Source organism: Lepus europaeus, chromosome 17, assembly GCF_033115175.1.
Source record: "Lepus europaeus isolate LE1 chromosome 17, mLepTim1.pri, whole genome shotgun sequence".
Classification (NCBI taxonomy): domain Eukaryota; kingdom Metazoa; phylum Chordata; class Mammalia; order Lagomorpha; family Leporidae; genus Lepus; species Lepus europaeus.
This window is the reverse complement of record NC_084843.1, coordinates 24,349,909-24,372,540: the sequence shown is the minus strand read 5'-3', so window position 1 is coordinate 24,372,540 and position 22,632 is coordinate 24,349,909. Positions and strand designations below refer to the sequence as shown.

The window sequence follows — 22,632 nt, the reverse complement described above, 5'->3', positions numbered from 1 at the left end:
AGAAACAGAAGAATTTGTTCAAAGGTATAAGCAAAATGGAAGGAATATTATGAAACTTAGTTTGAAAGATCAATTCACTATTCCTAGGATGATAGTTTCATTTTCTCCAAGTTCTTCCTAATTGTGTTTCCAAAGTCATTTCTCATGACTTCTGCCCCCATCATGCCCATTCATAGCACCATGCCCTGGGCCCCATCCATCCTTTTTTTCCTGATTTTGGAATTCCACACATTCTACAGAACAAGTCCAAGCCCCCTTTCTCTGTGAAGCCCTTCCTGCCCCACTGCACCTTTGCAACAAGGCTTGAAGCCCTTTGAAAACTCCTTTATATGTCACTGCATAAGTACCTATTGAAACAATGGTGTATACTCGGCAAGTAGATAGAAGTGTCTGGAAGGAAGTTCTAGAATTCTCATTCTCTGCAGCCACGCTGCACTTAGTTCTGTTTAATAGCGTGAGTCGGTTTTCATTGATCAATGTGTGTGTTTTCTAGGTTGTATCATGTGATAGAGTCTTTTTTGAAAATCTACCACTGTAAACTGGAGCTGTGCCAGCCTATAGCCCACACATATTTGGTAAATAAAGGTATCATGTGGCAGGCTGTCTACCAGTTCCCTCCCTGAGTATTATTTGCCGATGGGTTGCTGCAGCTATTCCTAATATAGTGGTTGTGCGGTGCACTTTAACATAATCATAAAATTCCAGTGGCCAAAGCTCAGTTTGAAGTCACTGGTACTGGCATGTAGCATGGTTTTGGCTACGGATCACTGAGGTTATTGTTGGAGTGGCCTCTTCATGTGTGCATGCTTTATCTTGGAAATTTTTATGGAACTGTTGGATTTCGTTCCAGCCTTCCCAAGCTTAAAAGGGAATTATTAAATTAGACTGTATAGTTAGTTTGTTGCTTGCTTTCTCACCTTCTTTGCTTCTTTCTCTCTCTCTCTCTCTCTTTTTTTTTTTTTTACTGTTTCACTGATAGGAATTACATTATACTTGTGACACAGAGTGAACGTATTTCTTTTTATATAATTTAAAAAAATGTTTCATGAAAAATACTAAGTTTATGACATGGCATATACTCTGATTTTTCTGTTCTAATCTTCTATTATATGGAAAAAAAAAAAACCTGGGATTGTGATCCATTAAACATATATGGTGACCCACTAATGGGTCACAATCCATAAACTGAGAAATAGTCAGTTGCTCAGGGAAAATGAAAAGGTTAAGGTGACAAGAGCACCCAAATGTCTTGAAAAGACCCTACATATGCTGAGCAACCTTATAGGAGGCTTTTTGGTAATAACTCACTCCCTCGCTGCAAGAAGCTGGATTAATTAGAGTGAGAGTGCGGGAGACAGGATTATTAGGATCCAAGAGAAGAAATGCAATTATTTTCAGGAAATACTCTGTTGCAGAATCCCTTAACATGTTCTCTTTTTATTTCTTGTCTCTGCTTCTCTTCTATTTGGCAGAACAGACTAAGGTATCTAAAAGGCAGGTTGCTGCAAGGCTCATGTTACAATCTGAAACCAATCTCAAAGTCTAGGAAATGACTCAGTTTAGGCTGGAGATCTAGCCCTGATGTACTCAACTGTAGACAAGGTCTAGGCCCACATAGTACAGACATAGGCACTGGGGGAGAGGGAGTAGGAGGGGAGCTGCACCAAGAACTTGTGATTCTGGAACATTTGTGACTTGGGGGGAAATATCCCGATGTGTGCTCACTAAAGGAAGCAGGGTCATTTGGGCTGCAATGAGGTTACTGAGGTTTTGCTACTCCAGCATTTTCACAGGATGATCACATTTGTCAAGTGAAGCACAGATGACTGTGTTTGACAGATCCAATATTGCTTTGATGATAAATGGTAAAAATAGCAGCATAATAATATAAAATGAAGACTTTATTCACTTAATTGCCTAGAGATTAATTAAATGAATTAAATCTGCTTTATCATATTATAGAATTATTTTCTGCATTTATCCTAAACATACTGCTGGGGTTATTATTATTCTTCTCACTCGTGTATTTATTCTTCTACTCAACAGATATTTAATAAACAAGAGCAAGTTATGGTGCAAGTGCTAGCAGAAAATAAAACTTAATAAGGTCTAGAGTCTGTTTTTAAAGAGAATGATCAAGAAGGAGAAAAAATTCAGGTGTACAAATACTTGAATGTGGAATACAGCAGGTTATGTTTGAATCTGGGTTCCATTTCTTTTTCACTAGTGTCTAAACAATCTGACATCTCAAAACCTCCTTTTTATCATGACCCCAAGTTTTGTTTAAGCATTAAGTGAGATAATATAGTCTATCCTACATATCTGTGACTTCTTTATCCACAGTTTTAACCAACTATAGATAAAAAATATTCAGGAAAAAATGCATTTGTACTGAACATGCAGAGACTTTTTTCTTGTCATCATTGCCTAATGATATAGTAGGACAGCTATTTACATAGCATTTAAATTGTATTAGGCATTATAAGTAATCTAGAGATGATTTTAAAGTATGCAGGAGGATATGGCTAGGTTGCATGTAAATAGCATACCATTTGTTAGAGAGGACTTGAGAATCCACAGCTTTTAGTATCCTCAGGAGGTCCTGGAACTACTCCCCTTAGGGTGCTGAGCAACGATGGTATCTTTAACTTGAGAGTAAAATTATTACTGCATTAGAGGTGTTTAGTAAGCACTAGTTACACTGAAGGTTAGCCTAAGTATAGTAAGCATCATATAGTCTAAATGTTAATACATGCCTCTATCTAAAGATTTGACATAGATTTGACTCATTTCATTCTCATAAAAACAATGAAAAGGATGCATTTGGAAAAAAAATGTGAGAGACAAAGCATTTACTTAAGTCACTTCTGATCCTACAGTGAGGGAGTGATGGAGCCAACACTCAGACGCACTGACAGCAGAATTTATGGTCTTAGCTATCTCACAGACACACACCAAGGTGAGGCCGACGTACACTGAGGTTGTTTTCTGCTTTAATCAGTGATTCTCAGTTCTGACTGCACAGTCTTATTATCTGGAAGCATGTAAGTTATTGATTCCTATTGAGTCTTGACCATCATCATTATGATATGTGTATATTTCCTAAGAATACAGATTCTTGACAGACCTGAGTGCAAAGGTAAAAATTAGGTTCTGGTATCTGTGTGTAAACAAACCTGCCAGGAAGGTTCTGAAGGCTGCTAAAATGAGAATGGGATCAAGCAGACTTGGTCTGAACCAGGGAAACCAGAATTTCTGGGATGGGGCCTGAACATGGGCACTTAGTATTTTAGGGAGCCCCCCGAGGAGCTCTGCTGTTCAACCAGGGACAGGAGCTTTCGGGGGGGGGGGGAGCAGGTATTGATCTGGGCCACAATCAGGGAATAGGCAGTGAATTAGAATGAGGTTTCCAGGTGTGAGCAAAGACATAATGGGGGAGAAAGTTTACAGTGTGAATTGGAGAGATGCATGGAGTTACAGCAGGGTGACTATGCTCAGTAATAATGTATTCTTCAAAATGACAAAGAGTACATTTCAAATGTCTTACCACAAAAAATAAATGAGGCAGTGGATGTATTAATTAGCTTGAGCTAATCATCTCATATTGTGTACATATATAAAATCATGTGGTAGCCCATGAATGTAGTCAACTAAGATTTTTAGAGATTATCTTTTTTTTTTTTTGTGCCAAAACCTGGGATCAAACAAGATTATCGTATAATTTAAGTGTATAGGTAATCATTTTGAATGTGTTTGTTAAAATTTGACTTTATCAGTATTTTAACCCTCAGAATCTCCATGTGTGTCCCAATATCCAGTGTTCATTGTTTTGGTAGGAGGTTTTGCCATGGAATTTATCCCTACAAAGACAGCAAAAGGCCCAGGATCTTCCCTGTTCCTCACAGCAGCAGCCAAGTGAGTTACGTAGAGCCAGGCCCAAAGTTCCAGACTGCACCCTAGGACCACTGGACACTAACTAGCCGTGTCTGTGGCCAGTTGCGAAGGCTCAGTTTGCTGCTCTATGAAGTGAAGTTGCTGGAAGATGGTGACATTTCAGACTGCTGCATCCAGATCTCTTGGGGACTGTCATGCCTTGGTGAGCTGTTACAGCTCCTGAGAAGTTCCTGTTCGACCTATTTTATATGATAGGACTTGAAGGCTCTTTGCACAGAGGGTTCAGCTGCTAAAAATAAGTTTGAAGCCACTTGACCTTTTCCAGGTCCTGTTGACAGTAGCAATTGTGTGCTGGTGGTTCTAGGAGATTCCAGCGTTCTGCCTGGTGACTTAGACATGGCTCCCCATTTCCTTTCGTCCTGTGCCCGTACTCTTTGCTTTGAGCTCATGAGAGCTCCCAATTTGGGAGAAGAATTGGGAATTTTCCCCTCAGAGTTTCTGATGACTCTTGTGCTATCAATAGGCCCATTTGATTGTTATCAAATTAAAGACAGTAAATACTCCCCCTAGGTGGAAACTATATCACCCATTTTTCATGTCTATATAGGTTTGTGTTTTTCCCCTTTTCACCATCCAAAGAGGAACCCACCAGATAAACACCTGGGGCACAGATATAGCAAAGTGAGATCTCTTTGAGACATGAGGAGTTGGCTTGGGGACTGAATAATACTTAAGGCAGGGCCTTATGAAGTTTGGCTGAGTGAATGTGTTGTAGTCTCACATACAACACTGATGATACAGCCTATACTAAGCAGTGTGGTTGAGTAAATTGATTGACTATATAATTAAAGTCCACGATGTCAAGGGTAATATGCAGTGTGGAGAAAAGATAATTTCAATTCGGTGCCATGATTTTTTCACTGAGGAGGAGGACAGGGTGCTATTGGAACCTTTATCAAGAGTTGATTCCCAGGAATTGTGATGTGTGATCCACCTAAAATGAAGGATGCCTAGACTGAAATTCTCGAAAGCGTGGACTTTTCATACCTAGTGCTTAGAATAAAGGCAACACCATTACTGACTCAGCAAACGTAGAACTGAGTATAAGGGAGGGAGGAAGACATGAAGGAAGGCAGATATAGAAATTAGCATGATGTGAAACACGCTTCCTTTGTGTCAGGCACTGTTCTGCATTGTTTACTACTTTGCTCACCTAACCTTCAGAACTCCATGAAATGGGTACCATGACCTTCCTCTCCTAAAAATGTGGAAATTAAAAGTTATCATTGACACACATATGCAAGATACTCTGTAGAAACTTTGTGGGAGATATTTCAATGAGATACTTGTAAATTCATATTTGCTTTTTGTAGACATTAAAAACATGGGGAACTTTGGCTAGTTCTGCACTAGATACTGTCCTTGGCCATCTGGTCAACCATGGCCTACCTTTGGTCCCAGATAGATGAAGAGATTTGTGATGAAAGAGTTTCCAGGAGTATGTCTGAGCAGATGTGTCTCCTAGCCCCCAACAGAGTGGCTAAAGCCCTTCTTACACATCTTGACCCATTCTATCCTTGCAGATCACAAAAGAGTCACAGCCAAACCCCAAATTTTCTTTTTCTCAACTGTGCCAATCTTTCTTAAGGCTATTTGTGAAAAACTCTACTCACAACTCTTCTATCATCAGCCCTGCCTCCTTTTCCTAGTCTCAACACTTCCTTCTTACTGATTATCACCAATACAAGTGACTCCAAGTTCATGTAGTCTACAACCAATATTTTAGTGCTGCTGAAAATCTGTATACAAAAAAAAAGAAAAAAAAAGAAAATCTATATACAATGCATTAATGTTTCTACAATACTGCCTTAAAGGGACTTACATATGAGGGGAGGGGAGGTGATGGGGCCTAGTGGTTAAGACCCTTGACTCTGGGAGAGACAGTTGGGCCTGAATGCCATTCTTCTCCTTCCAGGAAGAGCCCATTTACAGGAAAGCTGAGCTCATGACTCAAAGCTACCTTCTTACTGCACATCCTAGTTTTGCTGCTCCCTAAATGCATACTTTGGGGCAAGTTTCTTCAGCTCTCATAGTCTAATGGTGCCCTTTAAAACTAGGGAAGGCTCATCTAGTTAATGTGGGAATTAAATGAGTTCAGCATTCATGCTTAAAATGATGCTTTCAATTAGTGTGCTCCCAGGATCTATGAATTGTTGTTTTCATGTGAATTTGGTCACATGACTTCATCTCTTATTATCCCCATTTTAGATGATTGATACCCTCCTTAAACATTCATTTTGAGGATTAATTGAGATACTGCTTATAAACAACAAGCACAATGCCTGAGATAGGAATGATTTCAACACCGATTTGCATTTCATTTTTATGATTCTATGCGCTTCCTCAAACATTTCCACAAGTATATCCCATACGACTTCCATGTTCCCTCTCAATAAAAATGCCAAATATTTGCATTTTATGTTTCTTTGCTTGGTGCGCTTGTGTGTACTTTCCTTACAGTGAGTTTCTAAAAGTGGGAACTTGGGACTTTAAGATGAGGTATATGATGGCTTCCACTTGATGAGAGGCAGCTGGTTTCCTGGTGAGATGGTGTGACCGGAATACCAGTTCACAGCCTTCGGAGCAGTGTTGGGATTTGCACTTGGCGAGGGAGTGCAGTTCCTGAATGCTTACTTCTGCTGCCATGGTAGCAGGGGAGGCACGGAGTCCAGACAGCCATTAAGTGTGAGCAGCTAAGGCAGTGGTTCTCAGTCGGAAGTGGCTGTGCTCTGCCACCCCAGGGAGTACGTAGCATTGCCTAGAGACAGCATGGCTGTCGTAACTGCGGGGGTGCTACTGCATCTGGTAGAGGCCAGGGAAGCTGCTAAATACTGCAGTGCATACATAGGACAGTCCCCACGACGGAGAATTATCTGGTCCTAAGTGTCAGTAGTGCCAGCACTGAGAAACCCTAGTCTAATGCCACCTGTACTACAGAAAGGGGGCAGCGGCATCTCCGAGAGGGCCACAGTGTAGTCAGTGGTGGAGAATGTTCCCTGGCCCTTGGCACCCGTGTTATTTTGCTCTATCTCTGGCCAGCTGAGCAGCTTCATCACTTTCCCCGTGGATTCAGGTACAGACCATCCTTAAAGGACAAATCTGGTAGCCCTGTGATTTAATCCAGAGATGTGCCTAAACCTAAGCTGTGTGTTGTGTTAAATCTTGGAGAAAGATATCACGATCCCTGTGCTGAGGAAGTCACTGCCAGATGGGTTGCATGTTAACTGGGATTGTTCTATTTGTAATAAATCACTTAAGTACATAAATATACAAACACCTTGACAGACAAAGACATACAATAGGTTTTGGGTATGAACTGGCTGCAAAAGTTGGGATGAGGTTGAGAAACTAATGGATTATGTGTAGCTGTCTTCTTGTGCATCTCCTAGTACATTTCTCTGTGTGAATCCCTGACTGGATTGTGTGAGTGTGTGTGTGTGTGTGTGAATGTGCACTGTCTCACTATCTTTCTATTTCTGTTTATCTCAATTCTGTGTGTCTCTTCCCTCTTGACCACTGCCCTCCCATCACTGTGTCTTTCCCTGTCTCTGTCACACTGTCACTTCTCTTCCTCTATCTATACTCATATCGTTCCTTTAGAATTGATCTTCCTATCGGACTAGAGACCGTTCTGTTAGTTGCCAGAAAGGAAAGTCAGTACTTTCCTACTAGCTCCAGTTGGAGAAATCCTGAGACCTTTCTCTACATGGTCCTGGCATGTCCTGCTCACCATAGTCCTGATCACTCAATACCGTGCCAGATCACAGGGCATCTTGGGAGATCAGAAGGATGAGCTACTGTGACTGCCCACCTGACCAAAAGAACATTGCTGGATATGGATAGAGCAGATCCACAAGGGATGGAAGGGGAATAGAATGCTAAGCAGACTAAAATCACAGGTGTCTGCTATAGTGAGCCAAGACCAACTCCGGAGAAGTGAACCACTTAATAACTATCTATGTGTATGTGATCCAGACTCCAATTTCTCAACAAGTGCAAAGAGAGATCATTGTGAACTGTAGCAACCAGGAAGGGTTTCCAGGAAGACTTGATTCTTGGTTTCAGCCATGGAAGATGTGCAAGAGTTTAAATAGCTGAGGTACATTGAGAATTCCAGAATGAGGGAAGAGAACACTTCTTAGAATGTTAATAGAGAACAACCGATTCTGACCATGCTACTCTGACAGTTACCATGGAGAGAGGATGCAAGAAGCACTTAATAAGCCTTTAATTCTGAGAATAGCAACCTGTTTATCAGAAAACAGGGAGGCTACAGAACAAGGGAGGTACATTCTGGTGCCCAAGTTCACTGTATGTCTAGCCTCAAACGAGTTTCACATTGAAACTGCAACATTGCCACAGGTAATTTGGGTTGCTTATTAATTCAGTGAACACAAAGGTAGCACAATATTTGTACTGGGCACATAGGTGTCAATGGTTCAAAAATAAATAAGACATGGACCTATTTCTTTTAAGTTTATATCCAGTAGAAAAGACACAAATGAATAGCCAATTGTATCAGTGATGTGATTGATTCATGAAAAGCTGTGAATCCTAAACTTGGCTGTACATGGAAATGCCCTGGGAGCTTAAAAGCAATACTGATTCCTTGGTCCCATCCTAAGGGATTTTGGTTTCATTGGTTTTAGGAAAAACATAGGCATCTGTCTATTTCAAAGCTCCCCCAGTGACATGAACAGGAAGTTTGAGAACCACTGATGTAAGCAGTCTATAGGAACAGAGTTGCTCTTGAGTGAGATGAGGAGGGAAGAGAGAGCTGCTAGGAAGAGGAGTTGGGGCAGGTGTGAGAGTTAGCTGGGAGAAGGGCGCAAGGAGATGGTTAGGTAAGGATATTGGGCTGCTTAAGGCTGGAAGTCAGGACAAGTCTATTTCCAGCCTCGTGCCTGTGTGACTTCAGACAAACGTCCATTTCTCTGTGCCTCAGTGTCTTCCCCAGTCAAATGTGACAGATGATGCCTGTCCTTACCATAAGGTTTGCTGTTAGGATGAAATGAGGTGAAGAAAAACACAAAGTATATCCGTGCACACTGGGGAATGACCCCTTTGAGTAAAGCCTCATTTATTCAGCTTCTTTGGAGAAATAAGCATTTTATATAAATTAACATTTTAAATAACAGGTTTGACCTTTTAAGAAGAGATCATTTTATTTTAATAAAAATCATTTTATTTTTCTAAAATGTATCACTTGCAACTCCAGTTTCTTAAACAGAGTTCCCTGGGTGACATTAGCCTCTGCTTCTTTCTTCTATGCATCTAGCCCTGTGATGTGGATGCCATGCTATAATACAGGGATACCCCCAGGCCTGTTCAGAGGCATAGGGATTTATGTTGTGGAAGATTGGGTTTTGAGCTCTTAGGTCTATTTTTCACAGGTTTTCTATTTCTCTTGCTATCTAGATATCAGCTGTTGGTTCTCACCATTAATCTACTTTCTCTTTATAACTTGCTGTTTCTTACCTATTGAAGATTGGAAAACCAGAAAACCAATCTTAGAATGGTATTTAAAGTAAGAATAAATAGGCTATGAGACAGAGCTTGTGGAGAGAGTGGATTTGGCTTGCTTTGTTGCATAAATTTTTTTTTAAGATTTATTTATTTGAGAGGCTGAATTAGAGAGAGAGAAACTTTTATCCACCGATTCACTCCTTCAAATAGCTATAATGGCTAGGGCAGGGCCTGGCCAAAGCCAGGAGCCTGGAAGTCCATCCATGTCTCCCACATGGGTGCAGTGGCTTAAACACTTGGGTCATCCTCTGCAATTTCCCAGATGCCTTAATAGGGAGTTGAATTGGGCATAGAACAGCCAGGACTAGAATAGGCACCCCTATACGATGCCGGCATCACAGGCAGTGGCTTAACCCAATGCACCAAAAGCAGACCCCTACATAAATGTTTTAATGTGTGTGTTAGCTCCTTTAGTCAACTTTCAGGGTTTCATTCTAGCCTGTATATGCTTTACATGGAAAGTTCAGAAGTCCACAAGGATCATTGGTTGGGATTTCCAGCCTTCCTTTTCCCACCTGTTGGTCACCTTTGTGACTTCCACCCCAATTACCATGGGAATTTTGCCCTTGCAAGTCCAAGTTTTGAATGTTTGTTGGCAAACTTGTGTTCTTTGTAAAGGCAGGATAAGAACAAGCTCCACGGAAAGAGTACCTTGAAACACACACTGTAGAGGCAGAACTTGGGTGCTCCAAGAGAGGGCAGAGCAGGTGCAGCTGATGAAAGAAATCAAGGGAGGCAGGACTGGGGAGATGGATGGAAGATCACGGGGAAGGGAGGAGCTCTGGGAAGATGCAAGATGGTGGAGAAGAGGCAAGGGCCAAGGCTTAGACCAGCACTGGTTTCTGGCCTTCTGTGTTCGTTTTTGTGTTCGTTTTTTGGCAGGGGCAGAAGGAGTGAGAGTTGCTGACTGACTGACTGACCCCACTCTGCTGCTCATGTTTTGTGACGGGTACAGGTGACAGTGCCTAGTGGAAGTCACACAGTGAGAAAGTGGATTCCCGTGTAACAGTCGGTCCTGAGTGCTTCCCACTTTGGTGTCTGCTGTCCTTGCCCTCACTGAGCCTCTGTTTCTCCTTTCCTTCCCCAGGTCGGTGGCTGGATTGGATAAGGAGGCAGACCTGGTGCACATGGAGGTGCGGACTGCAGATGGATGTGAGTGCTGTGGGGGTGGCGTCAGGCTAGGGCCCAGGGAGATCTGGCTGCAGGTCTCTCTCGTCCCCATTTGCATTTTAATGGTTTGGGAAGATGAAAAGCCCTGAGCTCCATTATGCCACAGCCATCCTTATTTCCCACAGTAAGGGGAGAGACTTCTGATCCCAAGGGAGACGTTTTATTGAAATAAACGCTCAGGAATGAATTTTCTGGGGATGTGAGTTACTGTGATGAATTTTGAGGCTCCTGTTAGTAATTTCCTTGGCATCTACAGTGTAATTCAAATAGGGATGTCCATAGCTCACCATGGTATATCAGATTCACGTGGTGGATTGTGGGGGCTCGCCTGCTTTAAAGAATGAACCCTTTATAGGCCAAGCTGAGCAAAATTAATAACTGAGCAATTTTGACAATATTGTTTATTCACCTATTCTGCTGCTACTTAGGGACGATCTACTATGTGCTGAGCATTGTTCTAGGCCCTTGGGATACAGTGGTTAGCAAGGGGCTCTGTTCTGGGGGTAGAACCCCAAGATTTCAAACGTGATTCCCTTTGTGCATTGTGTGGCTAAGCGCATCTTGTGCAGAATTTGATCAACAGAGTACTGTTTTGCACAATTGAAATACTTGGCTCATCCCAGAGTTGATTATACTTAAGGGGCTTTCATTAAACTCTCTGTACTTCTCTATGAGAAATCTATTGTTTGCAGGTAACCACAGTTGCGTGCCAGATGCATACATTCAGGAGACTATGTTTCATTTGCTTTGTTTTTATTTTTAAAACAATTAGAAGGCTGCCATTGCTTGCTACAAAGTATCTGGAACTCTGCCCAGTGCTCCTTCCCTCCCACACTCTTTCTCTCTTATCTCATTTGATCTCTGAATGTGTTCAGTCTCTAAGGCATGCAGGGATGACCCACAGTCTTCCTTTGTTATTTATTTCTTCACAGAAGAGCTAGCTGAAGTTTAAGAAGATAATGCTGCACACTGAAAGTCGCTGAGCAGCAGGGTAGGAAAGCCAGCCGAGTCAGAATTCTGCTGTTACTCCTGCTGCTGAGAAAGAAACTGGGGGAAGAGTGGGATGCAGGATGTGAAGGAGCCTAGTGAGACTGCAGAATAGAGTGCCAGACCCGGAAATGCTCTCAGGACAACCCCTGCCCTGACTTCCCATCCTAAGTCAACCTTTGACGGCCACGCATGTCATCTGGGGTGGTCAGCTAGTATTGCAGAGTTGGAGGAAACCTTATAGAATGACCTGGCTCCCTATGTAGTGTGGGATTCCCTTCTCCAGAGCCTCTGAGAGTGCCTTCTCAGGTTCCGTGAGTTCAGGTTTACCTCCTTCTCTGCTGCTAAAAAGCTTCTTTTTTTTTTTTTTTTTTTTTTTTTGCCTGAAGTGATTTCGTATATTGAGTTTAAACTTACTTTGTGAAAGCTCAAAAACTCTGATCCAAATTTGGATAAGGCCCATGGTGCAGTGCTGCTGTGAAATTTTATGAGATTAAAAATGCCAAAAACATGGAACAGTTCCTGGCCTATTGTCAGAATTCGACTATTGAATAAAAGCAGGCAGAAATATAATAGGAATAAATGTCAGGAGCTGCACTTAGGTTAAAGGATAGTTCATATTAGTTTGCTAAGTTTTTCAAATTCTGGTTTTCAATAATTAAAATAAACCCTGAATTTAGTGAATTGGTTATAACTCAGGTTTAGTTAGAAGTGTCCACAGCAAAATTCCCTGAATGTGGGGATGTTTTACTCTACGTATCCGCATGAAATTCATGACATCTTTCCTTTGTGATGTGTAGTGAATTCTTATCTCTACACATGCACTCAAATATGCAGACAAGTTCATCCTTTGATCATTACAGAATGGTACTATGTATTCTTATTTCCCTTTTTTAAAAAGGTATGTTTATTTCTTTGAAAGAGTTAGAGAAAGAAAGAGAGTGATCTTCTATATCTGGTTCACTCCCTAGATGGCCACAGTGGCCAGGGCTGGGCCAGGCATAAGCTAGGAGCCAGGAGCTTAAACTAAGTCTCCCTGATGGGTGTCAGGGGCCTGAACAATCTTCCAGTGCTTTTCCCAGACCATCAGCAGGGAGCAGGACTGGAAGTGGAGCTGGTACATAAACCAGCACCCATATGGAGTGTAGCCCCACTACAACGCCAACCCCTTTATTTCACTTTTGTGACCTGGTAGTTTAAATACAAGTTTGCCCGAGTTCGCACAGCTGGACACAAGCAGGGAGTGGGGAGGACTAGGAAAAAAACTGTTCAGTGAGCTAGAGGTAGAAGGAAACTTAAGAGAAAAGACATCTCCAAAGATCTACAATTAACATCGTATTTAATGATGAAATATTGAATGCTTTCTCCCTGAAGAGCAGGAAAACACAGGGCTAATCACTCTTAACACTGTTATGCAACATCATGCTGAAAGTCCTAGCCAGTGCAATGAGAGAAGAAAAATCAAATAGAATTCAAATAAATTTCAAAGGAAAAATAAAACTTGCTATTCTCTTTGACATTTTTGCCTATGTAGAGAATCCTAAGGAATCGACAAAGAAAGCTGGTAGGACTAATGAGTGAATTTAGCAAAGTTGCAGGGCATAATAGATGCAATAGAGAAAAGTATTTTCGGGGCTGGTGCTGTGACACAGTGGGTTAAAGCCCTGGCCTGAAGTGCTGGCATCCCATATGGGTGCTGGTTCTGGTCCCAGCTGCTCCACTTCCAATCCAGCTAGCTCTCTGCTATGGCCTGGGAAGGCAGTAGAAAATAGCCCAAGTCCTTGGGCCCCTGCACCCACATGAGAGACCCAGAGGAAGCTCTTGGCTCCTGGCTTCGTATCAGTGCAGTTCTGGCTGTTGCAGCCATCTGGGGAGTGAACCAGCGGATGGAAGACCTCTCTCTCTGTCTCTACCTCTCTCTGTAACTCTTTCAAATAAAAAAAAAATTCTTCAAAAAAAAAAAAAAAAAGAAGAAGAAAAGTGTTTTCAACAAATGCTATTTTAACAATTGGGCATTCACCTGGAGAAAAAAATTGACTTCAACCTATGAGTCACAATGTATGCAAAATTTAACTCAAAATGAATCATACTTCTAAATGTGAAGTAAACAATTATTAAACTTTTAGGAGAAAGTCATCATGACTTAATGCTAGACAAAGTGTTTATGACACTAAGAGCAAAATTGATAGAACAAAAGTTGATTAATTGGGTTTCATGAACACTAAAAACGTTGACTCTTCAAAGACATCATCAAGACAGTAGGAGAAAATATTTGCAAATCAAATATCTGACAAACGACTCAGAGGCAGAACACAGAGCACTCAGAACATAGCAATAAAAACCCCTCATTTTTAAATGGGCAAAAGTTTGAACAGATCAGTAACAAAGAAGATATGAGAACATGAAATTGTTAGACACTAGGGAAATATGCTACATATTTAATGGGAATCACTAAAATAAGCTAAAATAATCAAAAATGATAATGTCAAATGCTGGGAATGCAAATGGCATAGGTAAAGATGGCTTTAGATGGCTCGGATTGTGGCTCAGAAAGTCACATGGGTACTTTCTTATAAAGTTTCACTTATATTATAATCCAATAATCCCACTCCTATATATTCAGCAAATTTAGCCAAGAAATGAAATTGACATTAATACAAAAACCTATACATAATTGTCAATAGCAGATTTATTAATAATCACCAAAAACTGTAAATAATTTACATACCCTTCAATAGATGAATAGACTAACAAGCTGTGGTACATTCATATAATAGAATACTGCTTAATACTGTTGATACTGCCACAACACAGAAGAATTTAGAAGGTGCTATGCTGAGTGAAATGACAGTCTCAAAAGGTTACTTGTTATGTTCCAGTTACGTGATCTTATGGGAAAGACTAACTATAGTGATGGAGAATATGAAGGCTCTTTAAAAAGTTCATGGAAAATGTATATTACAAAAGAATAATGCATACATTTTAAAAACTTTGCACCAAAGCAATCATCTTCTTATTTCATTTTTCCTTGAACTTTTTGAAGTCCTGGTATGTCAGTGCTTTCCAGTTTGGGGAACGTATTTGACAGGAAGTGGCTGCCTGAGAGAATTGTTCAGGATGAGGTAGCTGTTTCGTTACCCGACTCTGGCATTGGTTACATAAATGTGCATTTAAGAGTACTTCAGAAAGTTCATGGAAAAATGCATATAATCAAAAAACTCTATGGATTTCAATTTTTTTTGCAATGAAATTAAGTTTAAATTCATTTTTCCATAAAATTTTTGAGTTACTCTTGTGTTTGTACAAAGTTTTACAACTGTCTGCCAAAAAAAATTCTATCTATACATTGAAAACAGTAAGTTCAGAAAAAACTATGCCCCTAAAGTTGTTATGAAATAAGTTGTATTTATGAAATGTGTGAAGTTTATATACCTTAAATAAAAGGTTTTTGGGTAAAGCAAAAAAAATTTTAAAAAATTTAAAAATCTGTGGTTAAAAATAGTAAAAGGTATGATTTTTGGGGTTCTAGTTTTATAACACTTCCTACTTTTTCTAATTAATGAATTCACTTATCTACTTCTTTTATACAAAAGGTATTTATTAAGAGCTTTAAAATGTTTATTTACTTATTTATTTAAGAAGGGGAGGGAAGGGGAGAAACAAGGAGGGCTGGGGAGACAAGGAGAGGGAGAAGCAGAAACTGAGTTGGGGGCAGAGAGAGAGACTCTCTCCCAGCAGGGGATTCACTCCTGAAATGTCCACAACAGTCTGGGCTGGGCCAGGCCAAGGCCAGGAGCCAGAAACTCAGTCTGGATCTCTCATGTGGTCGGCAGGATCACCTGCTCCCAGTGTGCACAGTAGCAGGAAGCTGGAATGGGGAGCGGAGCCAGTACTTGAACCAAGGCACCCCCAGCAGCACCTTAACTGTTACTCCAAACACCTGCTCCTGTCCATGCATATTTAAAATATACCTTAATTGGGCACTGCGGGGACATGCAGGTGGCTGTGGTATCATTCCTGCTGTCAAGGCACGTGTAAACTTGTTCAAGAGATGGGACAATTTTTCAGATAGTTCTAGCACAATTTGACAAGGGCTTTAATAGAATTGGACACATAGTATGTTAAATCATGACAGAGACTAATAGCGTTAAGTAAGTTGGTAGAAACTTCTCAGAAAGAGGAAATATTTGACTTGGTTCTTGAGGGATTAACAGGAATCTATCAGAGTATTCAGGATGGAAAGGGCACAAAACCTTGCAAGTTCCCAGAATAAATCACCTGTGCAAATCTCTAGGTTGTGATAGGTAAAGACTATAGGTGGATAGAGCTGGCCCAAGCGGGAGGGGAGGACCTATGAAAACATGAGTGAGTGGCTTCCTGAACAACAATGCATGCCGTACACCAAGCCATCTAAGGCCCTTTGTGTCTGTTTATTATGACAAAGTTTCACAATGCAGCTCTAATTTCCTAGTTGTGAGCTCAAATGTGGATAGTACCAGGCAATCTCTGGCCAATTGAGGTTCCTATCTACCAACCTGCTCTGTTGTCTTTTATGTTTATGATACAGTAGCTCCCAGATGAAAAATCAAAACCCACTCCAGCCCATTCAGACCCAGCCTCTATCTCTGGAGCACACGGAAGCCTGCCCCATGTCCCCAGTCCTCTTTTCTGATGAACACACACACACACACACACACAATGAGTCCCAGCACAGTTCAATGAATGAAGACTACAGGGGAAAGGCCCTATTCATTGACCTTTCCTAAGCTGATGGGTAATTCAGTAGGGGTGCTGGGAGATGGCTGGCTTCATGAGCTCCTGTGACTGTGACCATGGAGCAGGGTGGAGAGTGGTATCAGTGACGAGGCTGGGCTTCCTGCACCCAAACTTACAAGGATTGTGCTTAGGTCTGAAGGGCATATCAGGAACCCCCAGCTCTGTGTCCAGGCCTTGTCTGGCTTCATCACACTGGGCTCGCCGAGGCTGCCTGCCATATTTGATATGAGAGGTAGTTGGTCCTGGAAAGAATGCTGGAATGAGCAGACTGCAGGCTCCAGTAGAAAGACTATCCTGGATTCAGGAGCCAAGTCCTACCACGCCTCTCGCTCTGATTCCTCGGGAGCTGCCTTTACTGTATGTGTGTGTCTTTATGAGGGGTGGGGAAAGATGATCTTTTAGGCATTTGTAGGCAAGCTGGCTGGGAGAGCAGAAACCTAAATTCTAATTTCAGTTTTTCCTTAGAGAAACTGTGTGATCTAGGGAAGCAATTAAACCTCTCTAGGTTGCTTCTCCCTCACTGAGAAATAAAGCTGTAGAATTAATGATTTATTCATTCATTTGGGGAACAAAACCAAGATATATTAACAAAATGTCAGTTAAGTTTTGCTCTATGCAGTTTCTAGAGCAGGAGAGAGACCCTGGCATCCCTGTGAATATCAGTATGGAAATCTGTGCTGCCCCTGTATTTATTCATCCACTCACATTTTACTTCACTCTAGCGAGATATCTCACAGGTCTAGTAGACAAATGGCTCTCAAACCAAGCATTATGGTCACTTAGGAGACACACATGCATGTGCATACACACACACACAAATGAGTCCCAGCTCAGTTCAATGAGTGAAGACTATAGGGGAAAGGCCCTATTCATTGACCTTTCCTAAAACTGTCCAGGTGATTCTACTGTACATGTAGAATTGAGAACCACTGCATTAGGTCCAAGCTTCTCAAACTTCAAAATGTTTGGACCATCTGGAGAGCCTGAGAAAACACATAGTCCCTATTTCTGGCAAGTTCTCAGGTGCTAGGGCTAGTTCCCGGACCCCACTTTGATGTATACTGCCCTGTAGCTCTGGGTGATACTCAGATGAGCAGGACACACGCGGCATCAAGTAGCCCACAGGCCAGAGGAGAGACACGAGCATGCACGGATCCTTGTCGCAACATCACGTGCTAAAGGTCGCCGAGCTCTGATTCAAGAATTTGGGACGCAGTGTTAGGACCACAAAAAGGCCATGAAGAAGAAGCCACAGCTACCGCTCATTTTGTGGGATGGGTTGGATTTTCATAAGGGATGGTAGGAAGCATGAACACGGAAGTCGTGCCAGAACTGTGCTGTCCAAGACGGCAGCACGGAGTCCTTGAGCCCAGATACAGGTATGGTTTAAGTATAAAATATGCATCAGGTACCAAAGATTGCTGAAAGGAAAAGAAAAAGAGCTCCTTCATAATTTTTATATTGGTGAAATAAAGGAATGATAGCATTGGGGGATGTAGAGGGTTAAGTAAAGCATATTAAAGTGAATTTCACATTTCTGTTTACTTTTGAAGCACGGCTCCTGGAAAATCAGAAAGGTCACTTGTGGCTTTGTATGTCTGCAGGACAGCACCACTGCAGACTGAAGGAGTTGCAACAGCAGTAACACAGACCTTGGCCTTTTCAGTCTTGCAGTGTGGCACTGACACTGTCTCCAAGCCTGACTCCCACAGTCTGCAGAAAACTCAGAATAAGAGAGTCCTTTTCTTACTTAGATGGAGGGCTCTCCACTCCGGCCTAGTTCTGTATCATTTTGTTGGGTGTCGGACTGCCAGACTTGGATAAAAACATTGAATTATCTCCTACCCTCATAGGGTTTTTTTTTTTAATTTATATTATTTATTTGAAAGAGTTACAGAGAGAGTTAGAGACAGAGGGAGAGGGAGAGGGTTTTAAACAGGACAAAATCGTTAGTTTGTTGATAGTGTGAGTTCTGTTTCTGCTATGAGATTCAGGATTCAGATGTCTTTTTCCTTCCATTCTCTTTTGGAGATATATCTGTGTGCCACTGATACATTCATTCACACTCATTCATATTCCCTCCCTCCCCCCCTCCCTCCTGCTCTGTCTCTCTCTTCTCTCTCTCTCTGTCTCTCTCTCTCTCTCTCTCATTCCCCCGTTCCTTGACACACAGTCACTTACTCAGTCGCAGACAGGCATACACAAGTATATACATAGTGTCAGTAGACACCTAGTGTCAGTAGAAAGAGCGTTTGCTTAATGACCTAAGAGTTGCAATAGGGAATAGGTGTTATGGTCTGGCAGGTTATGCCCCTGCTTGCGATAATGATGTCCCATATCAGAATAGAGGTTAAGGTCACAGCTATTCCACTTCATATCCAGCTTCCTGCCAGTGAACCTGGGAAGGCAGCATGTGGTGACCCAAGTACTTGGATTTCTACCATCCAGGTGGGAGACCTGGATAAAGTTTAGGCTCCTGGCCTTGGCTGGCCCAATCTGCTTTGGCCTGGCCCAACCATGACAGTTGTGGGTCTTTGGGGAGTGAGCCAGCAGATGGAAGACTGGTTATCTGTCTCTTGCTCTCTGTACCTTTGCCTTTCAAATAAATAAATAAGTAAAATCTTTGAGAGTTGAGTTGGAGTATTCATTCTGTCATTTAGGAGCTATTTGACCTTAGACAAATTTTTTAACCTTTCTCTATCCCTCATCTTTGCATATTTAAGTGCTTTACATATTTAAAAATACTAACTTGTACATTTGTAAACAAAAAGTTTGAGACTCGGAATAGCATGTGTGCTCCCATTCTTTATCCTCATGTACCTTCATTAATTGATCACTTTCTTGCTAAGCCAAGATAACTTATCAGAGCGTTCCAGATAGACATAAGTAATGAAATGAGTTTGGCCAACAAGGTGGAACTATTTGCCCTCTAGACTAAACTCTGGGCTCTAGATGTGCTGATCATTGGCTCTCCGAGGACTTTGGGTCATTGATTAACTCAATGATTTTGAACTGTATAAGCCTGGGCTCTAGTAACTCTTAATAATTCAGCAACCAAGATGAGAATGAAATGGGAGCTAAGTCGGCAGAACTGCAAACTGCTTGCTCTCTGTTCAACTAGAGCCAGTTCACTAAAATCCACTTTATGTAATGAGATTCTGGAAGCATCTTTGAAAAGAGTATGTCATAATTTTTTTTTTTGAAAAGTTGCAGCAAATGAGAGTTTTCAGATGGTATAACTTTGCAAGATGTGTGAAAATTTCTTAACAACTTACCTGAGGTTTTAATGGACCAATAGTGACAGGGCCTGACCCAGTATTTAGGTACAGGCCTAATTCTCAGCCTGATTTTCTTCACATATTTCAAATACGTAATGGGTAGGATCACAAAATCTGGAGTCAAATTGTCTGGGTTCACATCCCAACTCTATCACTTCCTAAAACTATGGAAGTTAAGCAACTCATTTAACCATTCTGTGTCTGTTTTCTTATCTATAACATGGGGCTGATGATAATTATAACTCCTTCATGGGTTGATGCAGACTTAATGCATGTTGTTCTTAGAACACCTGTCAACACAGAGAAAGTCCTCAAAAATTTCACTGTTGCCATCATCATCATCATTGTCATCATTTTTATACTGGCATCTTATTCAGGGTCTGATTATTCACGGGTTGAGTGGAAGGAGCCTGGGTGCAGTATCAGTACTCCCAAGACATTAAAAGTTAGTGTGATCTCTAAATGTCCATGGCCATGCCACATTGCCTCTTGTGATCTTAGGAAGGGAGAAAATGCTACATTTCTCCTGTGGGATATTAGAAGTGTCACAAATAAACTCTTTTAAGTCCATTAACCCCATAGAAGGGAAGGCTAACTGTTTTGTGTTTGTTGATTGTGTTTGTTTTAGCACCTGCTATGTCCCAAGTGCTGCTTTGGCAGTCTCCCTTCCTTTGTTTTGCACAGTGTATAAAGAGGTTGGCGAAAAGAGGCTTATGAAAGCTAAATAACTTTTCAGATTTACCTTTAATCTGCTTGTTTATTTGCATTTTGGAGTTAAAGTTGTTATTCAAAATAAACAGTTCCTGAGCATTTCAATAAGAAAAGACCTGAAAAGCTGAATTTGCTTTTTGTTCACAATTTTAATTCACTTTTTCAATTTCTGACAATATGTGTATTGCCCAAAGGAATAGAAATTGAGCAAATCACAGAAAGCTTTTTTTCTCTGATGTGGCAAGAGGCGTTATGACTAGGAAGTTTGAATATTTAGTAATCTCCATGGCAAAACATAATCACACGTCACCATATAATTCAACACAGCAAAAATGTATGAGGTTTTAATATAATTCAATTCAGTTTAACTAGCATTTACTGAGGGTTTATCAAGTCAGCCCAAGGAGAGAAAGAGATGGCTAAGACTTTATTCCTGTTGCTAAGAAGGCTGTCCTATTGGGGAAGTTTTCAAGAGTGCACTTTATGATGACATTTGTTGCTATAGATGAGAAATTTGCTTTACTGAAGGAAAACTGGCTGCCTCCCTGCAAGCTCTTAGGAAGAATAGAAGGCAAAAGGTTTCAGATTGCTTTGGTCTTTCTGGTCGCATTCCCCACTTCTCTGAGCATCTTCCACTCAGCAAAGGTCCCAGGGCACAGTCATCAGATGATGTCCCGTCTCCATCATTGGCCATGGTGTCATCTGAGGACAGGAACCATCTCATGTTCTCTGCTTCCTAGAATCTCAGGCAGTGTCTGACCCTGGAAACTTCCCTTCACACCTTGATCCAATACAAAATAAGTGAGTCAGTCCATTTGAGACAGCCCTTCTAACTGCGTGGGCTCAGTTGGCAGCATTGTAGGGCGAGAAAGCAAGGAGGCTGCCCCACTTGGGAGATGGTACCATGTTCTCTGAAGCGCCTCCTGGCAGTAGGGTTAGTTTGAAATAGGGCCAGATATTTCCAAGGTTACTACACAGATCCCTGTATCCAAGGTATAGGGACCCAAAACCTTTGCCTTTAAGTTTTTGTTGGTAGAGCAGTGAGCTCATCAGTGCTTACAGATCAATTAGGAAGACATTTCACTTTTTGAAATATGTTCATCCTGAGGATTAACCATTTAGGTAACCACTCTCTGGTTTTCCCATAGGGATAACTAAATGAGATTCTCCTAAGGTCTAATCTTTATAGTTGCTCATTTGAGCATATTTCAAAGGAAAGAAAATAAGATTAACTTTTAATCAAAGTCAACTATTGACATGTAAGTACGTACTGTATTTCAGGAGCTTTGCCTACTAAAAACCCACATGTAGTTTTCATACCCTTTTTAAAGAATTTCCTTCCCATGCAGCACATGTCACCATGCAGGTGAAACTCATGGGCTGCCTCTTCCTTGACGTTCAACTTGATTTTTCCAGCTCAGAAACACTTCTTTTTTTTTTTTCTAAAAACCATGGGATTTAAAGAAAGTAAACAGTAATATGAATTCAGAATATGACTTTACTAGAAGATCTCTGACTTTACAATCTTTTGGTTCTCTATAATAAAATTAATTGAATGAATGAAGGATGCTAAGAGTTAAATCCCCTTCCCTGGCTCCTCATAATAAAAATAACAGGTACTGATCTTTTGAAAGGTAGTCAACAATAAGTTACACAATCCTGATATGGTCCTCGGAGGTACATATTAAGTAGTCTGTACCTCACAGGTGAGAGTCTGTTGCTGCTACGTAGCCAGTGCCATTCAGCACAGAACAAGTCCAGGATTTGAACTCAGCACTTTCCTGTGTCAAAGCCTTTGCTCTCAGACAACACAATATGTTCAAGAGAGCTGGCCGAGTTCCATTTTATCTGCCATCTGATGTTACTAAAAACAAGTAAAAGGCCCATACTTGTTTGGAATTTCAAGCTGCATGGTAAGTATCTTTTTAATTTCATCACGAAATCTCTAAAACTGTTTCCAGCATCATTGGGATGTAACGTCCAAAGTTTGCATCGGAAACCTTTTGCCCATATGAAGCTTGAACCAAATTGGATCCCTTCTCTCCTGCTTGACACCACAGAGGGTCCCTCTGTGACCCTCAGCCGTGTTTTCTTGACAGGCTGGCCTGATAGTTCACTCCCCTCCCTACCCCCGCCCCCCATGGTGGGTTCTCTTCAGACAGTAGGAGCTGTAGCACTTACTTTCACATCTTTGTGTTTTAAAAAAATAAAACCGTTGAGGCTAGCAGTA

At 41.3% G+C, this 22,632-nt stretch overlaps 1 protein-coding gene across 1 annotated transcript in view; it reads left to right on the top strand.

Moving 5' to 3' along the window:
* SORCS3 (sortilin related VPS10 domain containing receptor 3) overlaps positions 1 to 22,632 on the top strand; it is a 638,451-nt gene that overhangs the window by 459,246 nt on the left and 156,573 nt on the right. Inside the window, exon 6 of the mRNA XM_062214350.1 lies at positions 10,568 to 10,632. Coding sequence (XP_062070334.1) covers positions 10,568 to 10,632 — 65 coding nt within the window. The remainder of the gene's footprint in view (positions 1 to 10,567; positions 10,633 to 22,632) is intronic.